General features: G+C 50.4%; 1 protein-coding gene and 1 pseudogene across 1 annotated transcript; one reads left to right on the forward strand and one right to left on the reverse strand.

Annotated features, from left to right (window-relative positions):
• Window positions 1–7,474: 7,474 nt before the first annotated feature.
• Window positions 7,475–8,411, reverse strand: LOC127028331 (olfactory receptor 14C36-like; annotated as a pseudogene).
• Window positions 8,412–23,803: 15,392 nt separating this feature from the next.
• On the forward strand, window positions 23,804–24,721 carry LOC127028321 (olfactory receptor 14A16-like). Its single transcript, XM_050914036.1, has one exon. It carries the CDS (start codon window positions 23,804–23,806, stop codon window positions 24,719–24,721), a length of 918 nt encoding a protein of 305 aa, XP_050769993.1.
• Window positions 24,722–27,226: the final 2,505 nt, after the last annotated feature.

Genomic DNA, 27,226 nt, shown 5'->3' on the forward strand with positions numbered 1-27,226 from the left:
TGCTGCAGTCTTGCCCTGCTCTCTGCACCAGGGGCAGCTCGATTTCACCCAGGACTGACAGCTACCAGGGACCTACGGTGCAGCACTACAGGAGCCTCTGAATAGGAAATATTTTCCCCTTCTTCGCATGAGAATCTGGTCTCAAACCTTTTGACCAATGAACATAATTCCTCCTGTCTAATAGGTACAGGGCAACTGTTTCGACCTGAAATCAGTATACCTATTCATCCGGAGTCTCAATACCTTTTTGCATTTCCCTGGGGAAAGATCCAACTAACATGGACAAGGCTCCTTCAGGGCTTTCCTGCATCCTCCACTAGTTTTCTAAAGTTTTGTTAGAAGATTTGCAGGATGCTGTCTTTAAAGAAATGGATCCCTTTTTGATACAATCTGTTAATGATTTATTGGTAGCCAAGGCATCTTATAGAGCTGACACCCGCACCTTACTGTTGGCCTTTGCTGAGAAGGGCCATCGGGCTTCTCCACATAAGATACAACTTTTGTAAGAGAAGTGTAAAACACCTGGGATACATTCTCCAACAAGGGGAGTGTCGTTTACCTGAGCTGAGCACGTAGTCAAGCCATTCAAAACTTCCCCAAGCAGTTACTAAAAACAAATGCGAGCCTTTCAGGAGCTGTAGCATTCTGCCGCTGCTGCAGAGCTGCTTCTGGGGAAATGGCAAATCCACTGATACAGACTGCTGCTCATGGTGCTGGAGAACCCATCCACTGAACAACAGACAAGGTAAAGGCATCTGAGCTTTTGAGGCACGCATTAGTGACTGCACCTGCTCTGGGATTGCCAGACTACAGGAAGCCATTTACCTTGTTTGTACATGAAGAAAGGTAACTATCCCAGCCAACACCACTACAGTCTGGCAGCTCAAGGACCCTTTGCTTGTGTCCCTAGGACAGCTGCCGCAGCACTCCTAGTTGAACAGAGTGAAAACGTGCTGCTTGGATCCCTCTAGTGCTACAAGTACCACATGGACTTGAAATGCTGCTGTCACACAGCACTGTCACCACAGCGAATACATCGCTATGAGCTGATTCTCTTAATGGCGGAACACATAAGAATGAAGTGATGTCATACACTGAACCCTCTTACTCTACTCCCTCCACCTGGGGAAGAAACTCCACATCACGATTGTGTGGTAACAACCTGTGAAGCCCAAAAGACTCAAAAATATTTACAGAAGTGCCCTTTCCAGATCTGGATCTTGACCTCTGTGTAGACGGGTCCCCATATTATCTAAGCAGTGACCAGGTTACAGGTTATTCAGTAACTCCTGAAAATAAAGTCGTGGAGCCTTCGCCACTCAGTCCAAAGCTGAGTGAACAAGCAGCAGAATGGATTGCATTAACAAAGACTTGCCAGCTGTCCAAAGACAAGACTGTAAATACACTGATTCTCGATATGCCTTTGGAGTGTGCCACGCCACTGGGCAGTTCTGGAAGGGGCGCGGGTTTATAACTTCTCGTGAGAGTAAGTACTGAACCGTTAAAAACTAGACAGTTGCCACAAAAACTAGCTGTCATTCATCAGCCAGCCAATACTGGTGAAAGGACAAAAGAAGAAACAGGAAAAGATCTAGCAGATGTTGCAGCTAAAGCCACAGCACGACAGCCGTACAAAACACCAGGCTTACAAGCAGTCCCGTCTGACCTGGTGTTATCTGCTCCTGAAAAGATCTGTTTGACTGTTCCTGCTGAAGAAATTGACTCTTGGAGAAGGTATGAAGCAACCAAAGACTCCCAGGGAAGAGGACTCCAGAGAGAGGGACGGAAAACCTTCCTATTTTACCTGAGCAACACCGGATTCCCATAGCAAAAACGCATCACCATCCAGGGCATTTGGGGACAGCTGCACTAGCCCAGACAGTGCTGAAGAACTGGTTCATGCCAGGAATTTACGCCATAGCCAAATAGCTAACTGCCTCTTGCACGCACTACCTTTAGCCTTAATGCATATTTAGCAAGACCTCAACAAAAACCAAAGCTGTCTCCCTGTGAAACACTATCACAATCAGGCCTGGGCACAGCTACTACAGCCAGTACCTCTAGAAGGAACTTTGCTTCAGTCGAAGGAATTATGTTTGGGTAAAACACATGAAAAAAAGGAACACTTATCCCCTTGGTGGGAGGGACCATTGCTGGCATTGCTCACCTTTCTGAGCAGTAAAGGTGGAAGAAAAACCGACTTGGATCCATCACTCCCTCCTGAAAGCTGTGACCGGTCTAGAATTGGAAACAGGAACCTCCTGACACCAAAGGAACATCCATCCCTGGAAAGACAAAACTACCCATAGCCAGGAACCTACACAGAGCTGGTGGATTGGCTGTGACCTCGCTAACCTTGTCTAAAAATTCGACAACAAGGAAAGTTGAAAGTAATTGTTACTTATGAATTGCACAGGACTGAACTATATCCTTACTGAAAACTACAGTGTAATCAAGAGAGAATTCTCTTTGTTGCAATATGCTGTTTTTTTTCATACTAAGAATAATACTTTCAAAACCCTTACACAAACCTGTTATAATGTACATCACATCATAGATTTGTTCTGGGCTGGAGTTTATCGAGCTCTGCAAACTCCCAAACAATGTGGATGTTTGCAGAGAAATTAACACGGTATTCTGTAGGAAGCCATAATCAAAGGAAAGATAACTGTAAAATGTTGGTTTCCTATGGGATCCTGATTGGTTTGAGTCATCTAATCTGGGTCCAAGCCTTACTGGTTTACCTAAACAACCAGAGCCAGTACCCGCTAACCCTTTTGCAGGACATAGTTACCATGATTATGATTTCTTTGAGGATTCTACTCCTCTATTTACACAGCTACCTGAGCGATATTGGATATGTGGAGAAAGGGCATGCAAGTATTGACCCCCGACCTGGGCTGGGTAGTGTACTCTCGGTGCATTAATACCATGCGCACAGGTTAGAACCAGTATCTCTTCTGCCTCTGGAGCTCATAACTACTGGTATATGGGAGAAAAAGCATCACAGCCCTCTGACAGAATGTGGCACTGAGCTCCACCTGTGTGTAAGAGCTTTTATCCCATGGTTAGGGGTTGCTGAACGAGAAAGCATGGTTGGAAATGTGTCAACAGAATTAGAAAAAGCCATTAAAGAAACGGCAGATAGTATGACAGCCCTACAGGAAGAAATCACATGGCGATCAGAAAAGGTAAGAGGGACTCGATTAGCCTTAGGCCTACCTATTAGCAGCAGAGGACGGAGTATGTGCGTTATTGAATGACAGCTGCTGGGTTTATGTAAATCCAGACCAGAAAAATGAAACTGATATAAATAAGGTAAAGACACATTTCAAAGTAATACATGAATTAAGAAGGCATCTCCCCTCCATCTATTGGGTGGTTAAGCCTCTTGGCTCCCACACTTGGGTATAAGATTGTGAACTAAAAGCATTTTGGATGTTGTATTCACTCTCTTATTTTGCTTTGTAATTATAATATGTGTCTTTGTAGTGTTGTATCAACTTATGCACTCAACTTAGTACTAAAATAATGGATAACATAATGTGACCAGTCCCTACATATTATAACAATCAGTCTTTATAGTATAAAGGGATATTCACTTTGTTACTGTATATTAGTTCACATTATACACTGCAATGTTATGAGGCAGTGGAATTTTACTAGAGACTTTGGTATTGTCCATGATTAAGTAAAAGAAACGATAGGACAGCCCAGCCCTGGAAAGAAGGACTTTGCTTTGTGGAAGCTTAGAGCTGTCCCCTGAAGGGTAAAGGATACCACTGGGACAACCAAGGTAACGCCAGCATCCCAGCCCCTCTTACCACCCCTTTGAAACCCTCCCAGCATCGTCTGGCATCACAGATCAGTCACTCGAGCAAGGCTGACTCCAGGGACAGCTGGATCAATAGACAAGCAGCAAGAAAGCTGCAGAAATATTGTTCTTTTGCAAAGTTTTACTATGATTAGTGATCAGTAGTGTGGGTGTTAGTGATCAGTCAAATCATGTTGTATCTGAATGTTTGAAGGGTATAAGAACCCTGTGTAAAGCCACATTCTGGGTGCCTCAATTTTGCTGGGACACCGCATGTGCATGAATAAATATTTGCCTCTGTAATTCTTTGCTTTGCCTCCTAGCCTCTCTCCTCGGTCGGCACGGGCCAGTTGCGAATGTTTGTGACAGTCAGCACTCTTCAGCAGTGTATTGGGTTTGCGTGGCAAGGTTTTGGTAGTGGAGGGGCTACAGGGGTGGCTTCTGTGAGAAGCTGCTAGAAGCTTCCCCTATGGCCGATAAAGTTAATGTCAGCGGGTTCCAGGACGGACCTGCCGCTGGCCAAGGCCAAGCCAATCAGCAACAGTGGTAGAGCTCTGGGATAACAGACTTAAGAAAGGGAAAAGAAGTTACAGAGGAGTTGCAGTTGCAGCCAGAGAGAGCGGAGTGAGAATATGTGAGAGAAAAACTCCGCAGACACCAAGGTCAGTGAAGAAGGAAGGGAGGAGGTGCTCCAGGTGCCGGAGTGGAGATTCCCCTGCAGCCCGTGGTGAAGACCATGGTGAGGCAGGCTGTCCCCCTGCAGCCCATGGAGGTCCATGCTGGAGCAGATATCCACCTGCAGCCAGTGGAGGACCCCACTCCGGTGCAGGGGGATGCCCGAAGGACGCTGTGACCCTGTGGGAAGCCTGCACTGGAGCAGGTTCCTGGCAGGACCTGTGGACCCATGGACCCATGGACCCGTGGAGAGAGGAGCCCAGGCTGGAGCAGGTTTGCTGGCAGGACTTGTGACCCCGCGGGGGACCCACACTGGAGCAGTCTGTTCCTGAACGACTGCACCCTGTGGAAGAGACCCATGCTGGAGCAGTTCGTGAAGAACTGTAGCCTGTGGGAAGGACTCACATTGGAGAAGTCCATGGAGGACTGTCTCCCGTGGGAGGGACCCCATGCTGGAGCAGGGGAAGAGTGTGAGGAGGAAGAAGTGGCAGAAACAACGTGTGATGAACTGACCCAAACCCCCATTCCCCGTCCTCCTGTGCCGCTCACGGGGGAAGAGGTAGAGAAAATCGGGAGTAAAGTTAAGCCCGGGAAGAAGGGAGGGGTGGGGGGAAGGTGTTTTTAAGATTTGTTTTATTTCTCATTGTCGTGCTCTGATTTGACTAGTAATAAATTCAATTAATTTTTCCCCAAGTCGAGTCTGTTTTGCCTGTGACAGTAATTGGTGAAGTGATCTCCCTGTCCTTATCTCAACCCATGAGCCTTTTGTTTTATTTTCTCTCCCTGTCCAGTTGAGGAGGGGGAGTGATAGATCGGCTTTGGTGGGCACCTGGCATCCGGCCAGGGTCAACCCACCACACAAATTCACATTAAAATCACTTTTGCTAATACCTTTGGTGGTGATTCTTTGAGTGATCTAAATCATTCACCACAACATCCCTCTCCCTAGGCCAGCACAAGAGTCCTGCTCCAGAACAGAGCGGCCTGCTCCAAGTGGGTGCCTGCAGAAAGAGGTTTCTCTTTGTCATGGATTCCTCCCTGCAGGCACACAAATGCTGCCTTGCTCTTCTCCAGAGTCAGCCCTGCCCTCCAGAGAGCCAGGTGAGTGTGTCTGTGCTGGCCTGGCCAGCCACTCCTGGTTCCCTCTCCATGCTCCCTGCAAGGCCCCAAGCTGGCAGTGCTGCTCTGCAGAGCGAGGGGGCTGTGGTGTCCTTTGGCCACTGGGTGAGCCTGCACTGGCCATGCTGGTCAGGGTGGAGCAGACCCAGCCAGAAAGGGATCACTGCTGCTGAGCCCCTTTCCATCTTCCCTTGATGCTCAATAGCCAAGGACAGGGCTGGGCAGGAGCAAGGCGTGTCTGCAATGGCACAAAGGGCAGGGCACGGCTGCAGTAGATCCAGCCCGTGGGCTTTCCAAGAGGCTTTCAAGAACCACTCTCCAGCCTTTGGTCCTATTGCCTGCTGGCTCCTCACAGCCTTTTCTGGCATTGCAGAGCCCTCGTTAGCCCGTGGTCTCCTCAGGTTTGCCTTTTCTTCCAGGACACTCCACCTCAGATGGTCACTTAATTTTAGGAGTGCAACTCACTGCCAAGTCAGACTCACACACTGTGCCTGGAGATCCCCTGACTTCTCCTGGCACCTCCCAATTCCTCTCCAGGATGGCATCTGCCATCAACCCCACTGCAGGTGGGACAGCACCAGGGAGATAAATCAAAGAACAACTGCTGTCTGCTTGGACATGTGCCACCAAGAAGGGAACTCTTGGTCCAGCCCTCAGTCCCTAACAGATCCCCCTGGGACTCTGAGATTGTTTCCCTGAACCTATCGAGAACCTCAGAAGAGCAAAAGTCCTTTTGAGGGAGTAGCTCCTTGGGTATAGTCCTGACACCCACCTTTGGAAGAGGCATCCGGCTTTCTGGCCCTGCCCTGAGGAGCCCTTTCTGGTGACGGCTGTGCTAGCAGGGAGGCCAGCTCTGACACGGTGGTTCACATGGTCTGCTCCTGCCCAAAGCCACAGGGATGGCACCGTAGAGACAACAGGTCCACGAGCCTTAGAGCTAACACAAATGCAAGGGCACAAGAGAGAGTGTGGAAGGGAGGAGAGACCAGCACTGAAAAGAGCATGTCCTACTGCTGGCCATGGCCATGGCTCCAGGGAAGCAGCAGCCCTGATAATACGCAGCAGAAGAGAGGGAGTGCCCGCTGAGGCAGCAAGGTGCAGCCTCGGGGGCCCCATGGGCTGCTCCTCCATGGGGCAGCTGGGATTTGGGCTCCTTAACCCTTTCTTCCTGCTGGGCTGTGCCCCCACCACCAGAGAAGATTTGGAGAGATGAGAGCTCAGACCAAAGATTTTCTGCTGGCTTCTTTATTTATGCAAGCAGCCTGGTACCGTAGGTCCGTGTGCTGGTTTTAGCTGGGGTAGAGTTAAATTTCTTCTTAGTAGCTGGTATGGGGCTATGTTTTGGACTTGTGATGAGAACAATGTTGATAATACAGGGATGTTTGCTTTATTGCTGAGCAGTGCTTACACAGAGTCAAGGCTTTTTCTGCTTCTCACACTGCCCTGCCAGCGAGTAGTCTGAGGGTGCACAAGAAGTTGGGAGAGGACACAGTCGGCACAGCTGACCCCGACAGACCAAAGGGATATTCCAAACTATATGACAGCATGCTCAGCAATATAAAGGTGGGGGAAGAAGAAGGAAGAGGGGGATGTTCAGAGTGACGGCGTTTGTCTTCCTGAGTCACCGTTACGTGTGATGGAGCCCTGCTTTCCTGGAGATGGCTGAACACCTGCCTGCTGATGGGAAGTAGTAAATGAATTCCTTGATTTGTTTTGCTTCAGTGCGCAACTTTTGCTTTACCTATTAAAACAGACTTTATCTCAACCCATGAGTTTTCTCACTCCTACCCTCCCAATTCTCTCTCAAAAAAAAAGTCCTGACCTTTCCTGAGATACCCTGGGAGTATTTTAAGGTGTAGGGGTACCTTAATGATGCTGAAATAGTATGTGTTGAAATACTTTCCTCATGGAATCTTTGATCTCTTTGTTCCTCATGCTGTAGATGAAGGGATTCACTATCGGAAGGTACCACCGAGTACAGAACAGTCACCACCAGATCCAGGGATTGGGAGGATGTGGAAGGGGGCTTCAGGTAGGCAAAAAAAGAGGTGCTGACAAAGAGGGAGAACACGGCCAGGTGAGGGAGGCACGTGGAAAAGGCTTTGTGCCGTCCCTGCTCAGAGGGGATCCTCAGCACGGCCCTGAAGATCTGCACATAGGACAGCACAATGAAAACAAAACATCCAAAGAAAAAACAGGCACTAACCACAAGAAGGCAAATTTCCTTGAGGTAGGCGTTTGAGCAGGCGAGCTTGAGGATGTGGGGGATTTCACAGAAGAACTGGTGCAGGACATTGCCTTGGCAGAGAGGTAGGGAAAATGTATTGGCCGTGTGCAGCACAGCATTGAGAAACCCACTGCCCCAGGCAGCTGCTGCCATGTGGACACAAGCTCTGCTGCCCAGGAGGGTCCCGTAGTGCAGGGGTTTGCAGATGGCAACGTAGCGGTCATAGGCCATGATGGTGAGAAGACAATACTCTGCTGAAATGAAAAAGACAAACAGAAAGACTTGGGCAGCACATCCTACATAGGAAACAGACCTGGTGTCCCGCAGGGAATTGGCCATGGTTTTGGGGAGAGTGGTGGAGATGGAGCCCAGGTCGAGGAGGGAGAGGTTGAGGAGGAAGAAGTACATGGGAGTGTGGAGGCGGTGGTCGCAGGCTACAGCGGTGATGATGAGGCTGTTGCCCAGGAGGGCAGCCAGGTAGATGCCCAGCAAGAGCCAGAAGTGCAAGAGCTGCAGCTCCCATGTGTCTGCGAATGCCAGGAGGAGGAACTCAGTGATGGAGCTGCCGTTGGACATCTGATCCCTTTGTTCCTGAGGTACTGCCAAAGGAAGAAAGCACACTCACAAGTTAGGAACTGCTCTGAGCAAAACTCTTCCCTTTCCCTGCCCCCTCCAGCACCCCACCCCACCTCCCCAACACCCATTGCCTATATCCCTTCTTTCAGGACCTTCATGCATCCCCAGGCTGGAGCTCAGGTTTGTGCTGGCTGAGTCTGATGTAAGGAGTAGGGCTCTGCCCATAGTCTCCCGAGGACTTGTCCCTGCTCTACAGCACTGGGAATGGGGGAAAGTGGGTGACAGCTGCTGAAATTCACCATTTCCCTTAGGGCTTACACCAACCTAAGGACACGGCAGGACAGTTTGGAAGTGCGGAGAGACCAGCACTGAGAAGACCACGTCCAGCTGCTGTCCATGGCCAGTAGCTCAAGGAAGCAGCAGCCCTGACATGCAGATTATATCGGTAACCCCCTTGTAATATAGAGGAGCTGCTCAGCATCTTCCGGCAGCACAAGCCCAGGGAAACTCCTGGATGTGCTAAAAGTGTAGGGACCTCAGCAGAGCCAGCTCAGTCCCCAGCCCCACACACTGCACTGTCCAGAGCCCCACAGCTTGGAAGGAACTGAGGCACTTTGCTCCCATGGACACAGCTGCATCGCAGGACCTGCAGCGTCGGTGTGTGCGCTGCACCTGAAGCCTCCTTGTTGCCAGAGAGTCCGAGGGTAAGACCAAGGGAAGCATGGACAGGAGGGCAAGATGGAGAAATGCCTCAACACTCTTGCCAAGGGAGCACTCGGGAGTTTCTCCTCCTTAGGCTGAACCTGCAGAGAATTCGACTCAGCTTGAGAACCCATGGCCTTGATGGCAGAAACTCCGCTGGGTGGGAGAGGAGACCAGGGGGTTGCTCAGCGGAAGGCATCTGCACTGCAAGGGATAGCAGGGAGGTGCCAGAATCCCCCTCCCAAGACCTTGATGGTAGCAGCTCTCTCTCACCCCCTGCCCATGTCTCTGCTGCCTGCAGCTGTCCCTGCCAGGAACCATTTCCCTGTCCCCACGCCTCCTCCCTTCAGTGCTCACAGACCCCATCCCAGCCGCTGTGTGCTCAGCTCTGCCCTGCAGACCCCTCCTGGCAGCAGGGCACTGCCCAGGGGCAGCTCAGTGGTTGCAGGCTCTGATGGGAACATCAGACCAACCCTGAGGAGGCTGCAAAGGTGCTACTGGTGCTGTCCGTAAGCTGCAGGGTGTTGATTTCTGATACTCCCAGGTTGATTCATCTCTAAGAGGAACAGATTTGGAGTTTACGTGCCTGCTCCCAGAGAGGTGACTTTCTATGTCCCATTGCCCACCCAGATAACCAAGAGTAGAAGACAGAAAGAACGGATCCTGAGCTTTCAAGTAGGCATTGCCTTGATGTGCTTCTTGAAAAGTCCCCTTGGAAATGTCCTGAGGGTGATGTGGGGCTGTCAGCAGCCTTGACCCGTGCAGCACTCTCGTGAAAGCAGAAGGATCGTGCCCTGTCAGGGTTGTTCCTTCTACCCATAGCTTCTCCCCACAGTGCTCTGGGGCGCTCCCTGCCCTGGCATAGCCTGGGGTGCAGGGACCCTGCTCGAAAGGACAGCCCTGCGCACCCCTGGCTGCACAGCCACCTTCACACCCTGCAGCCGTTCTGGAAAGAAGGCAGCCGTCATGCCCTGTCCTTCTGACAGTGCAGCAGGGAAGCCCTGCTCTGGAGCACATCCTCCTCCTCTACACCAGAGAGACATCCCACAGGCTGTGGTTCTGCCAGCTTTAGGAGATCCCTCCACGAACTGCAGCTGCATTGCCCTGCACACAGAGACTTACCGTGTCAAGGGCTGTGAAGGTTTCTCCTCTTTTGAGCTCTCAGCATCCTCCCATCCCACACTGCCTTTAAACTCTCTCTTTCTTGCACGTCTCCCCTCGTGCCTGCAGGCAGTGCCCTCAGCCCTGCTGTGCTTTGCAGAGGAGCTGCTCCTGGGCAGAGCTGTCTCTCTGGCAGCGCTGCCCGCTTGCCATGAGCTCCTCCATCCAGGAGCCCGCCCAGCTCAGCAGCACAGGACCAGCTCAAGGCATTTTAATGACCCCTCTGGTGGGTTTGGTGCGACTCCATGAACCTCAGACAGTGAGAGGAAGTTGAAGAAACCTCTCCAGAAGTCAAAGTCAGATGCAAACTCCAAAGTTTCAAGGAGCGTTAATGGGTCCCACTGAGGGACATTACTGACAAAGCCTCCCTGGGGTGTGGTTAGAGCACAAAACTGGAGGCAGTGATGACAGGGAGGCAAAGGAAAGGAAAAGATGGCTCTCATGTTGACTGAACCTGGATGTGTTCTATTAAGTCAAAGGGCCAAGCCCTGACCCGCAACCCTTGGGAGAGGAGATCCTGTCCCTCACACATTGCTCAGGCTCTTCCTGGGGCAGTGTCATGTGGGGATGTGCAATGCCTAGAGCAGGACTGCAGTACGATCTCTTCCAGGCTCATGGGTTGCCATGAGGAGGCAATGAAGTCCTGGTGCTATAATGATAAGGTGTCTCCTCCCAGGCATCAACTGCACAGGGAAGAGCCATAGCCCAGCAGAGCAACAGGCTTCCAGCCTTGCCAGAGCCTTCAGCTCTCTCAACCACAGGTGTCCCACACCTGCACCTCTTTCCCTGCAGGCTGGTGACATCCACCCTGCTCACCAACCCTGGTCTCACCTGAGCGTCTTCCTACCCTTACTGAGATCTCTCCATCCTCACAGAGTGCTCGTTGAGATACAAAGCTTTGGCTAATCCAGACTCTCTCTGGGTCGTCTATTGTAACAGAGAACTGCACTTGGCAGTGACATTTCTTTCTCCTCGTCTCCAATCTCAACCTCCCAAGCTCCTTTGGTGGCATTTTTTCTTTCCCATGATGTTTCCCAGTTTGGAGAAAAGCTCCACCATCTCTGAAGCCACCCTGCAAGCAGTCTCAGGCTACTCCTATACTGCCCTGAGCCTCTCTCTGCTGCTGAGCAAAAGGGCCAAAGAAGCCCAGGTCTTCTCGAGCCCCTCCACACATGGGTATCTGCTTAAGGCCCCAAACCCCGCCTTGCCACATCTCCTCTGGACACTCTCCAGCTCCTCCCAACTCCATCAGAATAGGCAGCCGATAACTGGGGCAAACCCGTGTGTGTGGGTCCCTACCAGTGCTGCGTCAAGGGGCAGAATGACTCCCCTGGTCTGGGTGAACATGCTCATCCTTATGCAGCCCCGTATGCAACTGCCCTTGTTCCTGCTGAGCATAAACCACTGGCTCGTATGGCGTCCTCGTAGTTCCCAGGTCCTTCTCCTCAGAGTCACTGCAGAGGTTTCTGTGGGCCACACCGCTGAGTTCTCAAGGTCCCCCTGGACTGAAGCTCCATTTGGCCAGCTGTTCATGTCTGTGTGCAGGTGGCTCCCCATGCTGCTGGTGCAGGCTCACAGATAACAGCCTGAGGAGCTGCAGGTCTCTCCAGAGCCAGGTAGGAATTGCCATGAACACAATCTCCAAAACACCAAAGGAGGGACAAAGCAAGCAAAAGCAGGGTCAGCGGAGAAAGGGTAAATGAGGGTTGGGCTGTTTGTATGCAAGGCTGTGTTAGTGGAAAATGCATACCTATAGAGACACACAGACAATTAGATCCCTCCAGGAGCTGGTCTGAGACCCTCTGTCTATGTGGGAGCTGGCCCCACGATCCCCTCACCCCCCAGTTCCCCCATGCACAGACAAACACACACATGCAAATGGCTCTCTCCAGCACAGCAGCACAGAAGCCTTGAGGCTGGAAGGCAGCCAGCTTCCACTTTCTCTGGGCTTCCTCTTCCTGCTTGTTTTTTGTCAGGAGCTCCTTTCTCATCCATGCCAGCCTCCTGCCACCTTTGCTTGACTTCTGCATGTGGGGGTGGAGCATTCTGGAGCTTGAAGAGGAGATCCTTGACCATCAAAGAGCACTCTGCACCCCTCTGTCTGCAGGGCCGTCTCCCATGGGATTCTGCCAAGCAGGTCGCCCAGCAGGCCAAAGCCTGCTCTCCTCAAGTCCTGCTCTTGGCCTTGTTCCCTCTTCTCAGGATCCTACACTCTGCTTTCTCATCCCTGGCTGTTACATCTCTGAGCAGTTCTTCCTTGTTTGTAAGTAGGAAGTCCCGCAGGGCAGCTCACCTCACTGGCTCTTCTTGTTGCCACTCTGCTCCCGTGAGGGAGTGGTCTTGGGGGCAGCGAGGGAACTTGCTAAAACTCCAGTGTGAACTGGAGTCAAAAGGACGGTGACCTATGGATGAGTTCACACTGGAGGTACATCAGCTGTACCTCAGGGACGGTTGCCTTTTGGTAAGCCCACGCCAGAACATGTACACCCCTGTAGGGACTGGGACGAGTCACCCCCACCAGAGCAGGTACACCTCTGAAGGACTGTGGCCTCTGGACAGACCCACACTGGAGTAGGAACAGCCACAAAGTTCCTTCTCTTGCCCAGGCGGAACAGTCCCAGTTCTCTCAAGCTATCCTCATATGAGAGATGCCCTTTGTGGCCCTTTGCTGGACTCTCTCCAGTTGCTCCATGTCTCTCTTGTCACTGGGAGCCCAGATGGGACACAGGCATTCGTCATAGCCAGCATGGGTTCACGAGGGGAAAGTCTTGCTTAACCAACTGAATTTCCTTTCATGACAAGGTCACCCATCTAGTTGACCAAGGGAACCAGTGTTGTGGTGGGTTTGGATTTTAGCAAAGCTTTTGATCCTGTCTCTCCCACTATCCTTCTGGAGAAACTGTCCAGCACACAGCTAGACAAGTCCATCATACGTTGGGTGAGCAATTGGCTGAGAGGTCAGGCTCAAAGGGTTATAGTAAATGGGGTTACATCGGGCTGGCAGCCAGTCACCAGCGGAGTTCCCCAGGGCTCCATTTTAGGGCCAGTGCTCTTTAATGTTTTTAGAAATGATCTGGACACAGGAATCAAATGTACATTAAGTCAGTTTGCTGATGATACTAAAGCAGGAGGAGCTGTGGAGTCCCTTGAGGGTAGAGAGGCCTTGCAGAGAGATATCATAGACTGGAGAGCTGGGCAATCACCAACCGTATGAAATTGAACAAGAGCAAATGTTGGATTCTCCACCTAGGATGGGGTAGTCCTGGTTATACATACAAAGTGGGGGACGAGAGGCTGGAGAGCAGCCCCGTGGAAAGGATTTGGGGTTTGGGCTGATGGCAAGTGGAACAGGAGTCCGCAGTGTGCCCTGGCAGCCAAAAGGGCCAGCTGTATCCTGGGTGCACCAAGCACAGCATAGCGAGCTGGTCGAGGGAGGTGATTGTCCCACTCTGCTTTGGACTGGTGTGGCCCCACCTCGAGTAATGTGTGCAGTTTTGGGCGCCTCAATATAAGGAGGACATCAAACTCTTAGAGTGTGCCAGAGAAGGGTGACCAAGACAGGGAAAGGCATCGAGGGCAAGACTTCTGAGGAGCGGCTGAGGTCACTTGGTTTGTTCAGCTTGGAGAAGAGAAGGCTGAGGGTGACCTCATCACAGTCTCCACCTTTCTCAAGGGGGGCAGCGGAGGGGAGGTGCTGGTCTCCTCTGTCTGCTGACCAGCAATAGAACACAAGGGAATGGAATGAAGCTGCATCAGAGGAAGTTCAGAGTGGACATTAGAAAAAGGTTCTTCACTGAGAGGGTGGTCAGTCACTGGAACAGGCTCCCCGGGGAAGTGGTCACAGCACCAAGCCTGTCAGAGTTCAAGGAGCATCTGGATGATGCTCTTAGTCATATGGTTTAGTTTTAGGTAGTCCTGCAAGGGGCAGGGAATTGGACTCAATGACCTTATGAGTCCCTTCCAACTTGAGATATTCTATGATTCTATGAATTACATCTTAAATTACATCTGCATCTGCACTGGCATCTGCAAAGACACCTTCCTCTGAAATGGCGTCTGTATCAGCAACGCTATCTCTGCCTGCCAGGGTATCTGCAATGCTATCTGCACCTCCAATTTTTCTACATCCACAACGACATATGCAGGGTATCTGGAGTGGCATCTCCACCCGTAATTGCATCTGAACTTGTATGTGTGTAATGTCTGCGACTGCCATGGCATCTACAATGGCATCTTCATCTGCAATGGACTCTGCAGTGGTATCTCTCATGGTATCAGCGTTGGTGTCTCTGCCTATATTGGTATTGGTGTCTGTAATGGGATCCCGATGGGCACCTGCATGTCTAATTGTACCTGTATCTGCATCTGTACTGGTATCTGGATGTGTATCTTCAATTGCGTTTGTATAGTGCTATGTTTTGGATTTGTCATGACAACAGCATTGATAACACACCTATGTTTTAGTTACTGCTGAACAGTGCTGACTGTCACAAACATTCGCAACTGGCCCATGGCGACCGAGGAGAGAGGCTAAGAGGCAAAGTAAAGAATTACAGGGGCAAATATTTATTCATGCACATGCGGTGTCCCAGCAAAGTTGGAGCACCCAGAATGTGGTTTACACAGGGTTCTTATACCCTTCAAACATTCAGGTACAACACGATTTGACTAATCACTAACACCCACACTACTGATCACTAATCATAGTAAAACTTTGCAAAAGAACAATATTTCTGCAGCATTCTTGCTGCTTGTCTATTGATCCAGCTGTCCCTGGAGTCAGTCTTGCTCGAGTGACTGATCTGTGATGCCAGACAACACTGGGAGGGTTCTCAAAGAGGTGTAGAGGGGCTGGGATGCTGGCGTTACCTTGGTTGTCCCAGGGTATCCTTTATCCTTCAGGGACAGCTCTAAGCTTCCACAAAGCAAAGTCCTTCTTTCCAGGGCTGGGCTGGCCTTTAGTTTCTTTTACTTAATCATGGACAATACCAAAGTCTCTAGTAAAATTCCACTACCTCATTACATTACAGTGTATAATGCGAACTAATATACATTAACAAAGTGAATATCCTTTATACTATAAAGACTGATTGTTATAATATGTAGGGACCTGTCACATTATATTATCCATTATTTTAGTACTAAGTTGAGTGCATAAGTTGATACAACACTGCAAAGACACATATATAATCACAAAGCAAAATAAGAGAGCGAATACAACATCCAAAGTCCTTTTAGTTCACAATCTTATACCCAAGTGTGGGAGCCAAGAGGTTAACCACCCAAATAGATAGAGGGGAGATGCCTTTCCTAATTCATGTATTACTTTGAAATGTGTCTTTACCTTGTTTATATCAGTTTCATTTTTCTGGTCTGGATTTACATAAACCCAGCAGCTGTCATTCATTGCACATACTCCATCCTCTGCTGCTAATAGGTAGCCTAAGGCTAATCGAGTCCCTCTTACCTTTTCTGATCGCCATGTGATTTCTTCCTGTAGGGCTGTCATACTATCTGCCGTTTCTTTAATGCCTTTTTCTAATTCTGTTGACACATTTCCAACCATGCTTTCTCATTCAGCAACCCCTAACCATGGGATAAAAGCTCTTACACACAGGTGGAGCTCAGTGCCACATTCTGTCAGAGGGCTGTGATGCTTTTTCTCCCATATACCAGTAGTTATGAGCTCCAGAGGCAGAAGAGATACTGGTTCTAACCTGTGCGGAGGGTATTAATGCACTGAGAGTACACTACCCAGCCCAGGTCGGGGGTCAATACTTGAATGCCCTTTCTCCACGTATCCAATATCGCTCAGGTAGCTGTGTAAATAGAGGAGTAGAATCCTCAAAGAAATCATAATCATGGTAACTATGTCCTGCAAAAGGGTTGGTGGGTACTGGCTCTGGTTGTTTAGGTAAACCAGTAAGGCTTGGACCCAGATTAGATGACCCAAACCAATCAGGCTCGCATAGGAAACCAACATTTTACAGTTATCTTTCCTTTGATTATGGCTTCCTACAGAATACCGTGTTAATTTCTCTGCAAACATCCACATTGTTTGGGAGTTTGCAGAGCTCGATAAACTCCAGCCCAGAACAAATCTATGATGTGCTGTATCATTATAATAGGTTTCGTGTAAGGGTTTTGAAAGTATTATTCTTAGTATGAAAAAAAACCACCAGCATATTGCAACAAAGAGAATTCTCTCTTGATTACACTGTAGTTTTCAGTAAGGATATAGTTCAGTCCCTGTGCAATTCATAAGTAACACAGTACTTTCAACTTTCCTCTTGTCGAATTTTTTAGACAAGGTTAGCGAGGTCACAGCCAATCCACCAGCTCTGTGTAGGTTCCTGGCTATGGGTAGTTTTGTCTTTCCAGGGATGGATGTTCCTTTGGTGTCAGGAGGGTATCCTGGTTCCAATTCTAGACCGGTCACAGCTTTCAGGAGGGAGTGATGGACCCAAGTCAGTTTTTCTTCCACCTTTACTGCTCAGAAAGGTGAGCAATGCCAGCAATGGTCCCTCCCACCAAGGGGATAAGTGTTCCTTTTTTTCATGTGTTTTACCCAAACATAATTCCTTCGATTGAAGCAAAGTTCCTTCTAGAGGTACTGGCTGTAGTAGCTGTGCCCAGGCCTGATTGTGATAGTGTTTCACAGGGAGACAGCTTTGGTTTTTTGTTGAGGTCTTGCTAAATATGCATTAAGGCTAAAGGTAGTGCGTGCAAGAGGCAGTTACCTATTTGGCTGCGGTGTAAATTCCTGGCATGAACCAATTCTTCAGCGCTGTCTGGGCTAGTGCAACTGTCCCCAAATGCCCTGGATGGTGATGCGTTTTTGCTATGGGAATCCGGTGTTGCTCAGGTAAAATAGGAAGGTTTTCCATCCCTCTCTCTGGAGTCCTCTTCCCTGGGAGTCCTTGGTTGCTTCATACCTTCTCCAAGAGTCAATTTCTTCAGCAGGAACAGTCAAACAGATCTTTTCAGGAGCAGATAACACCAGGTCAGACCGCGGGACTGCTTGTAAGCCTGGTGTTTTGTATGGCTGTCGTGCTGTGGCTTTAGCTGTAACATCGGCTAGATCTTTTCCTATTTCTTCTTTTGTTCTTTCACCAGTATTGGCTGGCTGATGAATGACAGCTAGTTTGTGTGGCAACTGTCCTGTTTTTAACAGTTCAGTACTTACTCTCACGAGAAGTTATAAACCCGCGCCCCTTCCAGAACTGCCCAGTGGCGTGGCACACTCCAAAGGCATATCGAGAATCAGTGTATTTACAGTCTTGTCTTTGGACAGCTGGCAAGTCTTTGTTAATGCAATCCATTCTGCTGCTTGTTCACTCAGCTTTGGACTGAGTGGCGAAGGCTCCACGACTTTATTTTCAGGAGTTACTGAATAACCTGTAACCTGGTCACTGCTTAGATAATATGGGGACCCGTCTACACAGAGGTCAAGATCCAGATCTGGAAAGGGCACTTCTGTAAATATTTTTGAGTCTTTTGGGCTTCACAGGTTGTTACCACACAATCGTGATGTGGAGTTTCTTCCCCAGGTGGAGGGAGTAGAGTAAGAGGGTTCAGTGTATGACATCACTTCATTCTTCTGTGTTCCGCCATTAAGAGAATCAGCTCATAGCGATGTATTCGCTGTGGTGACAGTGCTGTGTGACAGCAGCATTTCAAGTCCATGTGGTACTTGTAGCACTAGAGGAGATCCAAGCAGCACGTTTTCACTCTGTTCAACTAGGAGTGCTGCGGCAGCTGTCCTGGGGACACAAGCAAAGGGTCCTTGAGCTGCCAGACTGTATGGTGTTGGCTGGGATAGTTACCTTTCTTCATGTACAAACAAGGTAAATGGCTTCCTGTAGTCTGGCAATCCCAGAGCAGGTGCAGTCACTAATGCGTGCCTCAAAAGCTCAGATGCCTTTACCTTGTCTGTTGTTCAGTGGATGGGTTCTCCAGCACCATGAGCAGCAGTCTGTATCAGTGGATTTGCCATTTCCCCAGAAGCAGCTCTGCAGCAGCGGCAGAATGCTACAGCTCCTGAGAAGGCTCGCATTTGTTTTTAGTAGCTGCTTGGGGAAGGTTTTGAACGGCTTGACTACGGTGCTCAGATAAACAACACTCCCCTTGTTGGAGAATGTATCCCAGGTGTTTTACACTTCTCTTACAAAAGTTGTATCTTATGTGGAGAAGCCCATGGCCCTTCTCAGCAAAGGCCAACAGTAAGGTGTGGGTGTCAGCTCTATAAGATGCCTTGGCTACCAATAAATCATTAACAGATTGCATCAAAAAGGGATCCATTTCTTTAAAGACAGCATCCTGCAAATCTTCTAACAAAACTTTAGAAAACTAGTGGAGGATGCAGGAAAGCCCTGAAGGAGCCTTGTCCATGTTAGTTGGATCTTTCCCCAGGGAAATGCAAAAAGGTATTGAGACTCCGGATGAATAGGTATACTGATTTCAGGTTGAAAGAGTTGCCCGTGTACCTATTAGACAGGAGGAATTATGTTCATTGGTCAAAAGGTTTGAGACCAGATTCTCATGCGATGAAGGGGAAAATATTTCCTATTCAGAGGCTCCTGTAGTGTCTGCACCGTAGGTCCCTGGTAGCTGTCAGTCCTGGGTGAAATCGAGCTGCCCCTGGTGCAGAGAGCAGGGCAAGACTGCAGCAGAGGATTGAGAGGTGCTGTTGGGAGGCCCTTTGGTCACACTGGGCACTCCTGTTTCCCATGGCCTTACTGTCCACAGTAATTACAACAGTGTCTACTTCCTCGAGGTCCATTGCTCCTCCAATTTCCTCCTCTGACCTTACCTCAGAAAACCTCCGTGTCCCTGTCCCCTTACTCCAGGATTGCTGTTTAATGCCGCTGCCAACTAGCTTTCTGTTCCTGTTCTTTCTTTTTTTTTTTTGCTTCAGCTGTCTTTCATCTCTTCCATTTCACACAAACGTAGCAACGCTGACTATTTCATCCAATCCTTTGCCCTGCCATCCCTGCACATGTTTAGAAAAATATTTCATAATCTCTGGGGCTGACTGATCTACAAAGAAAGATACCATAAAAGATCGATTTTCCACCTTCTCAATGTTGACCCCTCCAAACAGTCCTGTTTGCTTAACCAATTGGGCGTAACATTCAGAGAGGTGTTTGGTGTTTCCTTGCTGACATTCTTGGACCTTAACCCAATCTACACTCTTTCTAATGACTCTAACAATCCCCTTCTCTCTCTTTGCAGCATACCTGTGTTTGCTGGTAAGTTGGGGTCCCGTCCTGGGTCATTGCCCGGCCATGGGCTTCTGCCCTGTGCTTCCCTGGCCCATCTGCAGGTGTTTCCCAGATTTTCAGTTTTTCATCTGGAGTAAAGACAGTCTCAAACAGTTGCTGCACATCGGCCCACGTAGAGTCATAAACACAGAAGATGCTGTGCGTGGTTTGTAGCAGCTTCTCTGGATCATCCCGCAGTCTGGGCATTTGTTGTTTCCCCAAAACCAAATCAGTGCAAATGGCAGGCGGCCTGTTCCCACAGAAAGCTGGCCAGGTTCCCGTCCTGGCCCTAGAATTTCTTCTCAGAGAGGTGCTAGCAAAGCAGAAGCAGTAGCACTAGCTGGAGCAGAAACCAGAGGAAAAGCAGAAAAAAGAGCAGTAGGATGGGCAGGTGGAGCTGAATGGGGAACATCCCTGGTTTTCCCATTCGGCTGAAGGTTTTATTCAATTTCCGACCCAGAGGGGAAACTTCTCTCTGATATTTGTAAATTCCAGAATGGAAAGAGCTCTTCTTTTTCCCATTCATTCAGAGATCTTTACTTTTTCTCTGCTCTGGAGGGAATGTTTTGGTTGTTTGGGTTTTTTTAATATCTGATATACCAACAGTCCAGTAATTATCCCAGATACCCCAAGAGTCCATCTGTGATGGGAACCAATCCTTCAATTGCTGGGATAAATAGCTCAGCCTAATGTCATCAACAGAACCAGGCCGTGGCCACATTTGGGACGCATCATCAAAGGCAGTCACTTCTGGCCAAATTTCCTGACACAGGGCTCGGGCTTTTGATGACCCAGCCATCCCATCAATGGATTTCCAGGGCTGCAGCAATTCACCTACCGGTGACCTCGTCACCATACTTTGTCTGCCTCCCATTATACAAAAACATCACCTCCTTACTGCCAAGCAAGATCCATGCTTCACTGTCCCTGTGCCCAAGTGTCTTGAGGGGAACTCACTCACAAGCCCACAGTGGAGACCATCAGGGTCTGGGTGGTAGTGAGAGGTTGGATCAGGTGAGTCGGCTGTGTCCCACCTGGGTCACCAAACTGTTAGGGAAATTCACAACTGGCCCGTGCCGACCGAGGACTGAGGCTCGGACACAAAGTGCAGAATTACAAGCGTAAATATTTAGTCAATTGCCTGGGGTGTTCCAGACCAATTGGGGCACCCTGAATGTGGTTAATACAGAGGGTTCGTACACTCTTCAAGGCTTCAGGTACAACAGAATTTGACTAATCACTAATTAACACTCACACTACCCATTGCTAATCATAGTAAAACTTCACAAAGCGACTACTTCTGCAGCACCATCATCCATCAGCAGTCTTGTTGCTTGTCTATTGATCCAGAACATCCCTGGAGTCGGTCTTGCTATAATTACCTGTCTAAGATATCAGCCAACATTGGGAGGGTTTGAAAGATGTGTTCGAGGGGCTGGGCTGCTGGCATTATCTTGGTTTTCCAGGGGTATCTTTTATCTTCATGGAAAGCTCAAAGATACTGAGAAGCCAAGGCTTTGTTTGAAGGGCTGGGCTGTCCTTCTGGTCCTTGTGATGATCTGGTGTCCTTTAGTTTGCTTCCTCAAGCATGACTAACCAGTGTAGAATGTGAACAACATATATATGAAGAAAGTTTATACACTTTCATAATAGAAAGAGTGGTTTGCATACTAGTTAGGGAGGGAAATGTTCATAACACTATATAGACACAGATACAGTATGGTTCCTCCCAGGAACTGCTCTTAGAACCTCTGTCTATGCAGGAGCTGGCTCTGGGATCCCCTCATCCTGCCAGTTCATCCCTGCACAGACAAGCACACACACACACACTGAGATGGCTCTCTGCAGCACAGAATCACGGAAGCCTTGAGGCTGGAAGGCAGCCAGCTTCCCCCTTCTCTGGGCTTCCACATCCACCCACCACAGTGTTGACCATGAGCGTTCAGCTCTCAGCTGACTCGTCGTCCTCCCCAGGCAGAGCTCCACATGTTCCTGCTGCTCTCTGCCATAAAAGGCAAATTCCCTTCGGGGTCCACACCTATGTAGGACAGGCTATCGTGGAGATCATAAAGGTCTGAAGAAAGCTGGAAAAGCCCCCAACAGAGATGAGCTCTTTCTCCCCTTGGTTATGGCTGTTGTCTCTGCCACTGATGCCTATAAGGAAGCACCTTATCCTTACAACACGAGGGTCTCATTGCCTTCCCTTCCCTTCCCCACCCGAGAGCCTGGGAGGTGTTGGACCGTAGTCTTGCCCTTGACATTGCGCATCCCCACGTTACACTGCCCCAGGAAGAGACCTGAGCAATGTGTGAGGGACAGGATCTCCCTTCCCAGGGTTTGGGCTCACGCCTTGGCCCTTTGGCTTAATGGAACACATCCAGGTTTCCTCAGAATCTCTTCCACCTTTACGTTGCCTTTGTCTACCTGTCAGCTGTCCCTCCAGTTCTGTGTTCTAACCACACCCCAGGGAAGCTTTGTCAGTAATGGTCCCCAGTGGGACCCATTAACGCTCCTTGAAACTTTGGAGTTTGCATCTGACTTTGACTTCTGGAGAGGTTTCTTCAACTTCCTCTCACTGTCTGAGGTTCATGGAGTCGACACCAAACCCACCAGAGGGGTCATTAAAATGCCTTGGTCTGGTCCTGTGCTGCTGAGCTGTGCTGGGCTCCTGGGATGGAGGGAGCTCATGGCAAGTGGGCAGCGCTGCCGAGAGACAGCTCTGCCCAGGAGCAGCTCCTCTGCAAAGCGCAGCAGGGCTGAGGGCACTGCCTGCAGGCACCGAGGGGAGACGTGCAAGAAAGAGAGAGGTTAAAGGCAGTCTGGAATGGGAGGATGCTGAGAGCTCAACAGAGGAGAAATCTTCACAGCCCTTGACACGGTAAGTCTCTGCGTGCAGGGCAATGCAGCTGCGGTTCGTGGAGGGATCTCCTAAAGCTGGCACAGCCCATAGCCTGTGGGATCTCACTCTGGTGTAGAGGAGGAGGATGTGCTCCAGAGCAGGGCTTCCCTGCTGCACCATCAGAGGGACAGGGCATGATGGCTGCATCTTTCCGGAATGGCTGCAGCTGGGTGTGCAGGCAGGGGTACCCAGGGCTGTCCTTCACAGCAGGGTCCCTGCACCTCAGGGGGCTGTGTGCTGGGCCAGGCACTCTGCCGCCTGCCAGGGTCAGCACTCAGCCTGCCCGGGGAGCTCCCCATGGGGCTGTGGGGAGAAGCTGTGGGTGGAAGGAGCGACCCCTGTCAGGGCAGGGTCCTTCTGCTGTTGAAAGGGTGTAGCATGGGTCGGGGCTGCTCACAGCTCCACATCACCCCACAACATTGGCAGAGGCAGCATTTTAAGAGGAAGGTCAAGGCAGGGGCTACCTTGAAGATGAAGACCCTTCCAGGGTCTGTGATCTCAGCTTCCTTCTAAGGGAAAGGGGAAAGGAGATGTCAGGTTTGGATAAGTCACTGAGACTCCTGAACGGAGGAGGGATCAGCACATCTGCCAGAAGCCTCCTAAAGTGCCTTCCCCCACTCCTCTGCCTCCAGGCAGCACCAGCATCACCTTTGCTTGCAGCATCAGTGCTGATCTGCCCTAGTGCTTAGGACCTGCTAAGAGGGCGATGGCCCTGGGCAGTGCCCTGCTGCCAGGAGGGGTGTGCAGGGCCGAGCTGAGCACAGAGCGGGTGCGATGGGCTCTGTGAGCACTGAGAGGGAGGAGACCTGGGGACAGAGAAACAGCTCCCTGCAGGGACAGCTCCAGGCAGCAGAGAGCCAGGTCACCCCTCTGCATCTCTCTCTGCTCAGGTGCCTGGGGAAAGAGAGAAGAGTTTGGAGAAAGGGACTTTGAAACTGGACTCCTCGGAGCTCACTAAAGTCCAGTTTCTTCTTCAAGTACATTGTTAGTGAGGTCATCCTGCAACGGAGAGAGGTGTAATGAGCACAGGGCACCTGCGTGGTGACCAGCAGGTCACTCGTGGGCAGAGCAGCTCTCCTGACTGTGCGTTAGGGCACAGGGAGCCCATTTGTCCCTCAGGACTCTGCAGTGTTCAGGCTGAGAGCAATGCAAAAGATGTTGACTTCTGCCCCTTCACAGAAAGTGCCTTCACTCAGCAGCACAAACCTGAGCTCACAAAAAGGAGCTGAATGAAGTTCCCCCAAAAAAGGAGAAGTAGTTTTGAGGGGATTTTTTGGGAAACAGCATAGGACTGCCTCAAAGACGTCTGCCCTTACGTGTCAATGTTTTCTTCTCTTCCAACAGTCCCCAATGCCCAGAGTGAACAAATGTCCAACGGCACCTCCATCACCGAGTTCCACCTCCTGGCATTTGCAGACATGCAGGAGTTGCAGCTCTTGCACTTCTGGCTCTTGCTGGGCATCTACTTGGCTGCCCTCCTGGGCAACAGCCTCATCATCACCGCTGTAGCCTGCGACCACCGCCTCCACACCCCCATCTACTTCTTCCGCTTTAACCTCTCCCTCCTCGACCTGGGCTCCATCTCCACCACTCTCCCCAAAGCCATGGCCAATTCCCTGTGGGACACCAGGGCCATCTCCTACTTGGGATGTGCTGCTCAGCTTTTCTTTTTTTTTTTTTTTTCAGCAGAGTATTTTCTTCTCACCGTCATGGCCTATGACCGCTATGTTGCCATCTGCAAACCCCTGCACTACGGGACCCTCCTGGGCAGCAGAGCTTGTGTCCACATGGCAGCAGCTGCCTGGGGCAGTGGGTTTCTCAATGCTGTGCTGCACACGGCCAATACATTTTCCCTACCTCTCTGCCAAGGCAATGCCCTGGACCAGTTCTTCTGTGAAATCCCCCACATCCTCAAGCTCGCCTGCTCACACTCCTACCTCAGGGAAGTCGGGCTTCTTGTGGTTGGTGCCTGTTTAGTGTTTGGGTGTTTTGTTTTCATTGTGGTGTCCTATGTGCAGATCTTCAGGGCCGTGCTGAGGATCCCCTCTGAGCAGGGACAGCACAAAGCCTTTTCCACATGCCTCCCTCACCTGGCCGTGGTCTCCCTCTTTGTCAGCACCGGCATCTTTGCCTACCTGAAGCCCCCCTCCACCTCCTCCCCATGGCTGGATCTGGTGGTGTCAGTTCTGTACTCAGTGGTGCCTCCAGCAGTGAACCCCCTCATCTACAGCATGAGGAACAAGGAGCTCAAGGATGCCCTATGGAAACTGATGACTGGATGTTAATCTGAAGCAATCAACTGCCCATCTTCTTCTGCAGAGCAGTTATAATGTAACTCATTACAGGCCCAGATGGTCATCTGTAGTTTTGGTTGTTGGTGGTGGTGTTTTACTTGTGATAATGTTTTCATCCGCATTCTAATTCACTCTCTGCTTTTCTTTTCTGACCAAGTGGCTGTGTAAATGAGGAGCTGTGCTGTCTTTATGTTTAAACAAAATAAAGGGCCCTGCAATGACGTTTTTTTTGCGGAGATCCTTCCTCTAAGACCTTTTTGGAGCTGCAGGGACAATTCCTGTGTGCGGAGGTGAAAGGGAAGTGTGTCCCAGCATGGCAGCACTGCCAGGGAGCACTTGGTCTTCCACAGCTGTTCCCTTTTCACTTCCACACTCTCTTTCTGATCGCTTGGGTTTGGTGTAAGGCCTGAGTGCTCTGGCACCTTGGTCATAGTCCTGCTGTGTGGCAGTCCTGTGACCGCAGGCAGGGACAGGCAATGGGCACTTCTGTGACAGAGCTGGCCTCTGTAAGAGCGGTTCCATCATGAAAGGGGATCTCCTGAGGGCAGTGCCTGAAGGCTTAAGTCTTCTTCCAAAGCTGCTCTCAAGAACATGCCCAAGAAAGTGGCCCGCAGATGAAGACACCAGTGTACAGCTAAACAGTGTGAGTGTGCAGGGTTGGGGCATGCAGCAGTGTCCTTGCACAGCCAGGCCTCCTGTGAGAGACCTGAAAGACCAGCAGAGCAGGGTCTGGTCTGTTCCTGTGTTCACTGGACACCCTGGGGAAGCTGCCCCAGGGCAATCATCATGGACTAGCCCCTCACAGCCACCATTTCCAGCACTCGCCTCTCACCCCTTTTCGGAGAGGTTCTTTGACCCTCCACGGAGGGACACCAAATGAGTAAGTCAGAAGTCCATGTTGGCATTGTACGGATGAGATGTAAGCATGCACATCATGCGCGTGAGGTGAGATGAACCTGAGTGAGCACAAACGCCACCAGCTATTCCTAGGGCTTCCCTGAAGGCCTGAGAGACAGGCATCATCTGGAGGTCACTTCATGTTGGGAATAACATCCCATGGAAAACCACCTGGATGCAGCACTGGGATGTGCTTCCTTGAATGGAGGTCCCTGTGTCCATTTCTCTTGCCTTGGGGCATCTCAGATGAGTGCAGAGCAGGGCAACACATGGCAGGGCCGAGGTGCCTCCCAGCCTCTGGGAGTGGCAAGAGGAGGCCAGAGAGACACGGTGACTCCTGCAATGCACTGCCTGTGCGTGTGCAAGGGAAGGGCTCGTGTCTCTGAACACATCTGTGTGCATCAGGAGTGCCTGAGGCCAGCTCAGCTGTGGACACCTGACAGAGCCCTGACACTGCTGTGGGTGACTCCAGGAACAACCCCCACCCTCCCAGTGAGATTCAGCTCAGCTGCCTTGGACAGGCTCATTGCAGGTGCTCCTGTTTGCTACGTCACCCTTGCCTGTGATTCTGGACTGTGCCCTCAAAAGTGCCAGAGCAAGGAGAGAGGTTGTGGGGTCCATGGAAAGGCAGACATCAAAGCCATCTTCAAGAAGGACAGGAACGAGAATTGGGAGAATTACAGGCTGGTCATCCTACCTCCGCCCCTGGGAAGGTGATGGGACATGTCCTCCTGCAGCCGCCTCCAGGCACTTGAAGGACAAGAAAGGCATGGCTGAACCAAAATGGAGAGGGGAAAGTAGAGCATGTTGTGTACAGGGATTTTGCAAGGCCTTTGACATGTTCTCCCATGGTGTCCTTATAGCCAGGTTGGTGCTATCTGGGCTGAAGAAGTGGATGTTATGGTGGGTGGGAAGTTGGCTGGATGATCAAGCCCAAATGTCATCAGTGGTACAAAGTCCTCCGTGCAGCCAGTTACTAGCGGCATCCCTCAGTGACGTGCACTTGGGCCAACACTGTTGACCATCTTTATTATCCCCCTCTATGATCTGACGGAGTGCACTTTCAGCTCTTTTGTAGATGATGCAAAGCTGGGCGGAGGCCTTGAACAACCTCATCTAGTTCACCCTGCCTTGAGCAGGAAAGTTGGACACAATGATGTTCAGGGCTCTCTTCACACTTGCGTTAACCTCTGCCCGAGTACCCCATAGGCCCTGTCCAGGAAGAGGGCTTGGATAGGGGCTGTCATGTCCATTCCGCCTGAGTACATGATGGGACAGCCGCAGGCACATGGCTTGGTCGCGTCTATATGAGAAGCTGAAAGGCCAGCAGCACTCATGTGGTTTAGAAGATCATGGTGAGGTTACTTCTCTCTGATCAGGTGAAAGGCCACAAGAAGGCTAACGGGTTGGGTTGCCTGCTTGAAGGGTCCTTTCTGAGATGGTCGACCTTTCCTTGGTAGTGGAAAAAGTGAGCGAGAGTAAAAAAAATGACAAAGTGCAACTTGGAAGGTGGAGACTGGCTATCAGGAGGAAGAAATGTCACTCGAAGGGTACTGCTGTGGTGCAAGAGGTCACCCAGAAGGAGTGTGGATCAGCCCA

This window comes from Gymnogyps californianus, unplaced genomic scaffold, assembly GCF_018139145.2.
Source record: "Gymnogyps californianus isolate 813 unplaced genomic scaffold, ASM1813914v2 HiC_scaffold_31, whole genome shotgun sequence".
NCBI lineage: Eukaryota > Metazoa > Chordata > Aves > Accipitriformes > Cathartidae > Gymnogyps > Gymnogyps californianus.

Bases quoted from the DNA above. Each gene is read 5' to 3' on its own strand.
- LOC127028321 (XM_050914036.1), top strand. From the start codon at position 23,804: ATGTCCAACGGCACCTCCATCACCGAGTTCCACCTCCTGGCATTTGCA.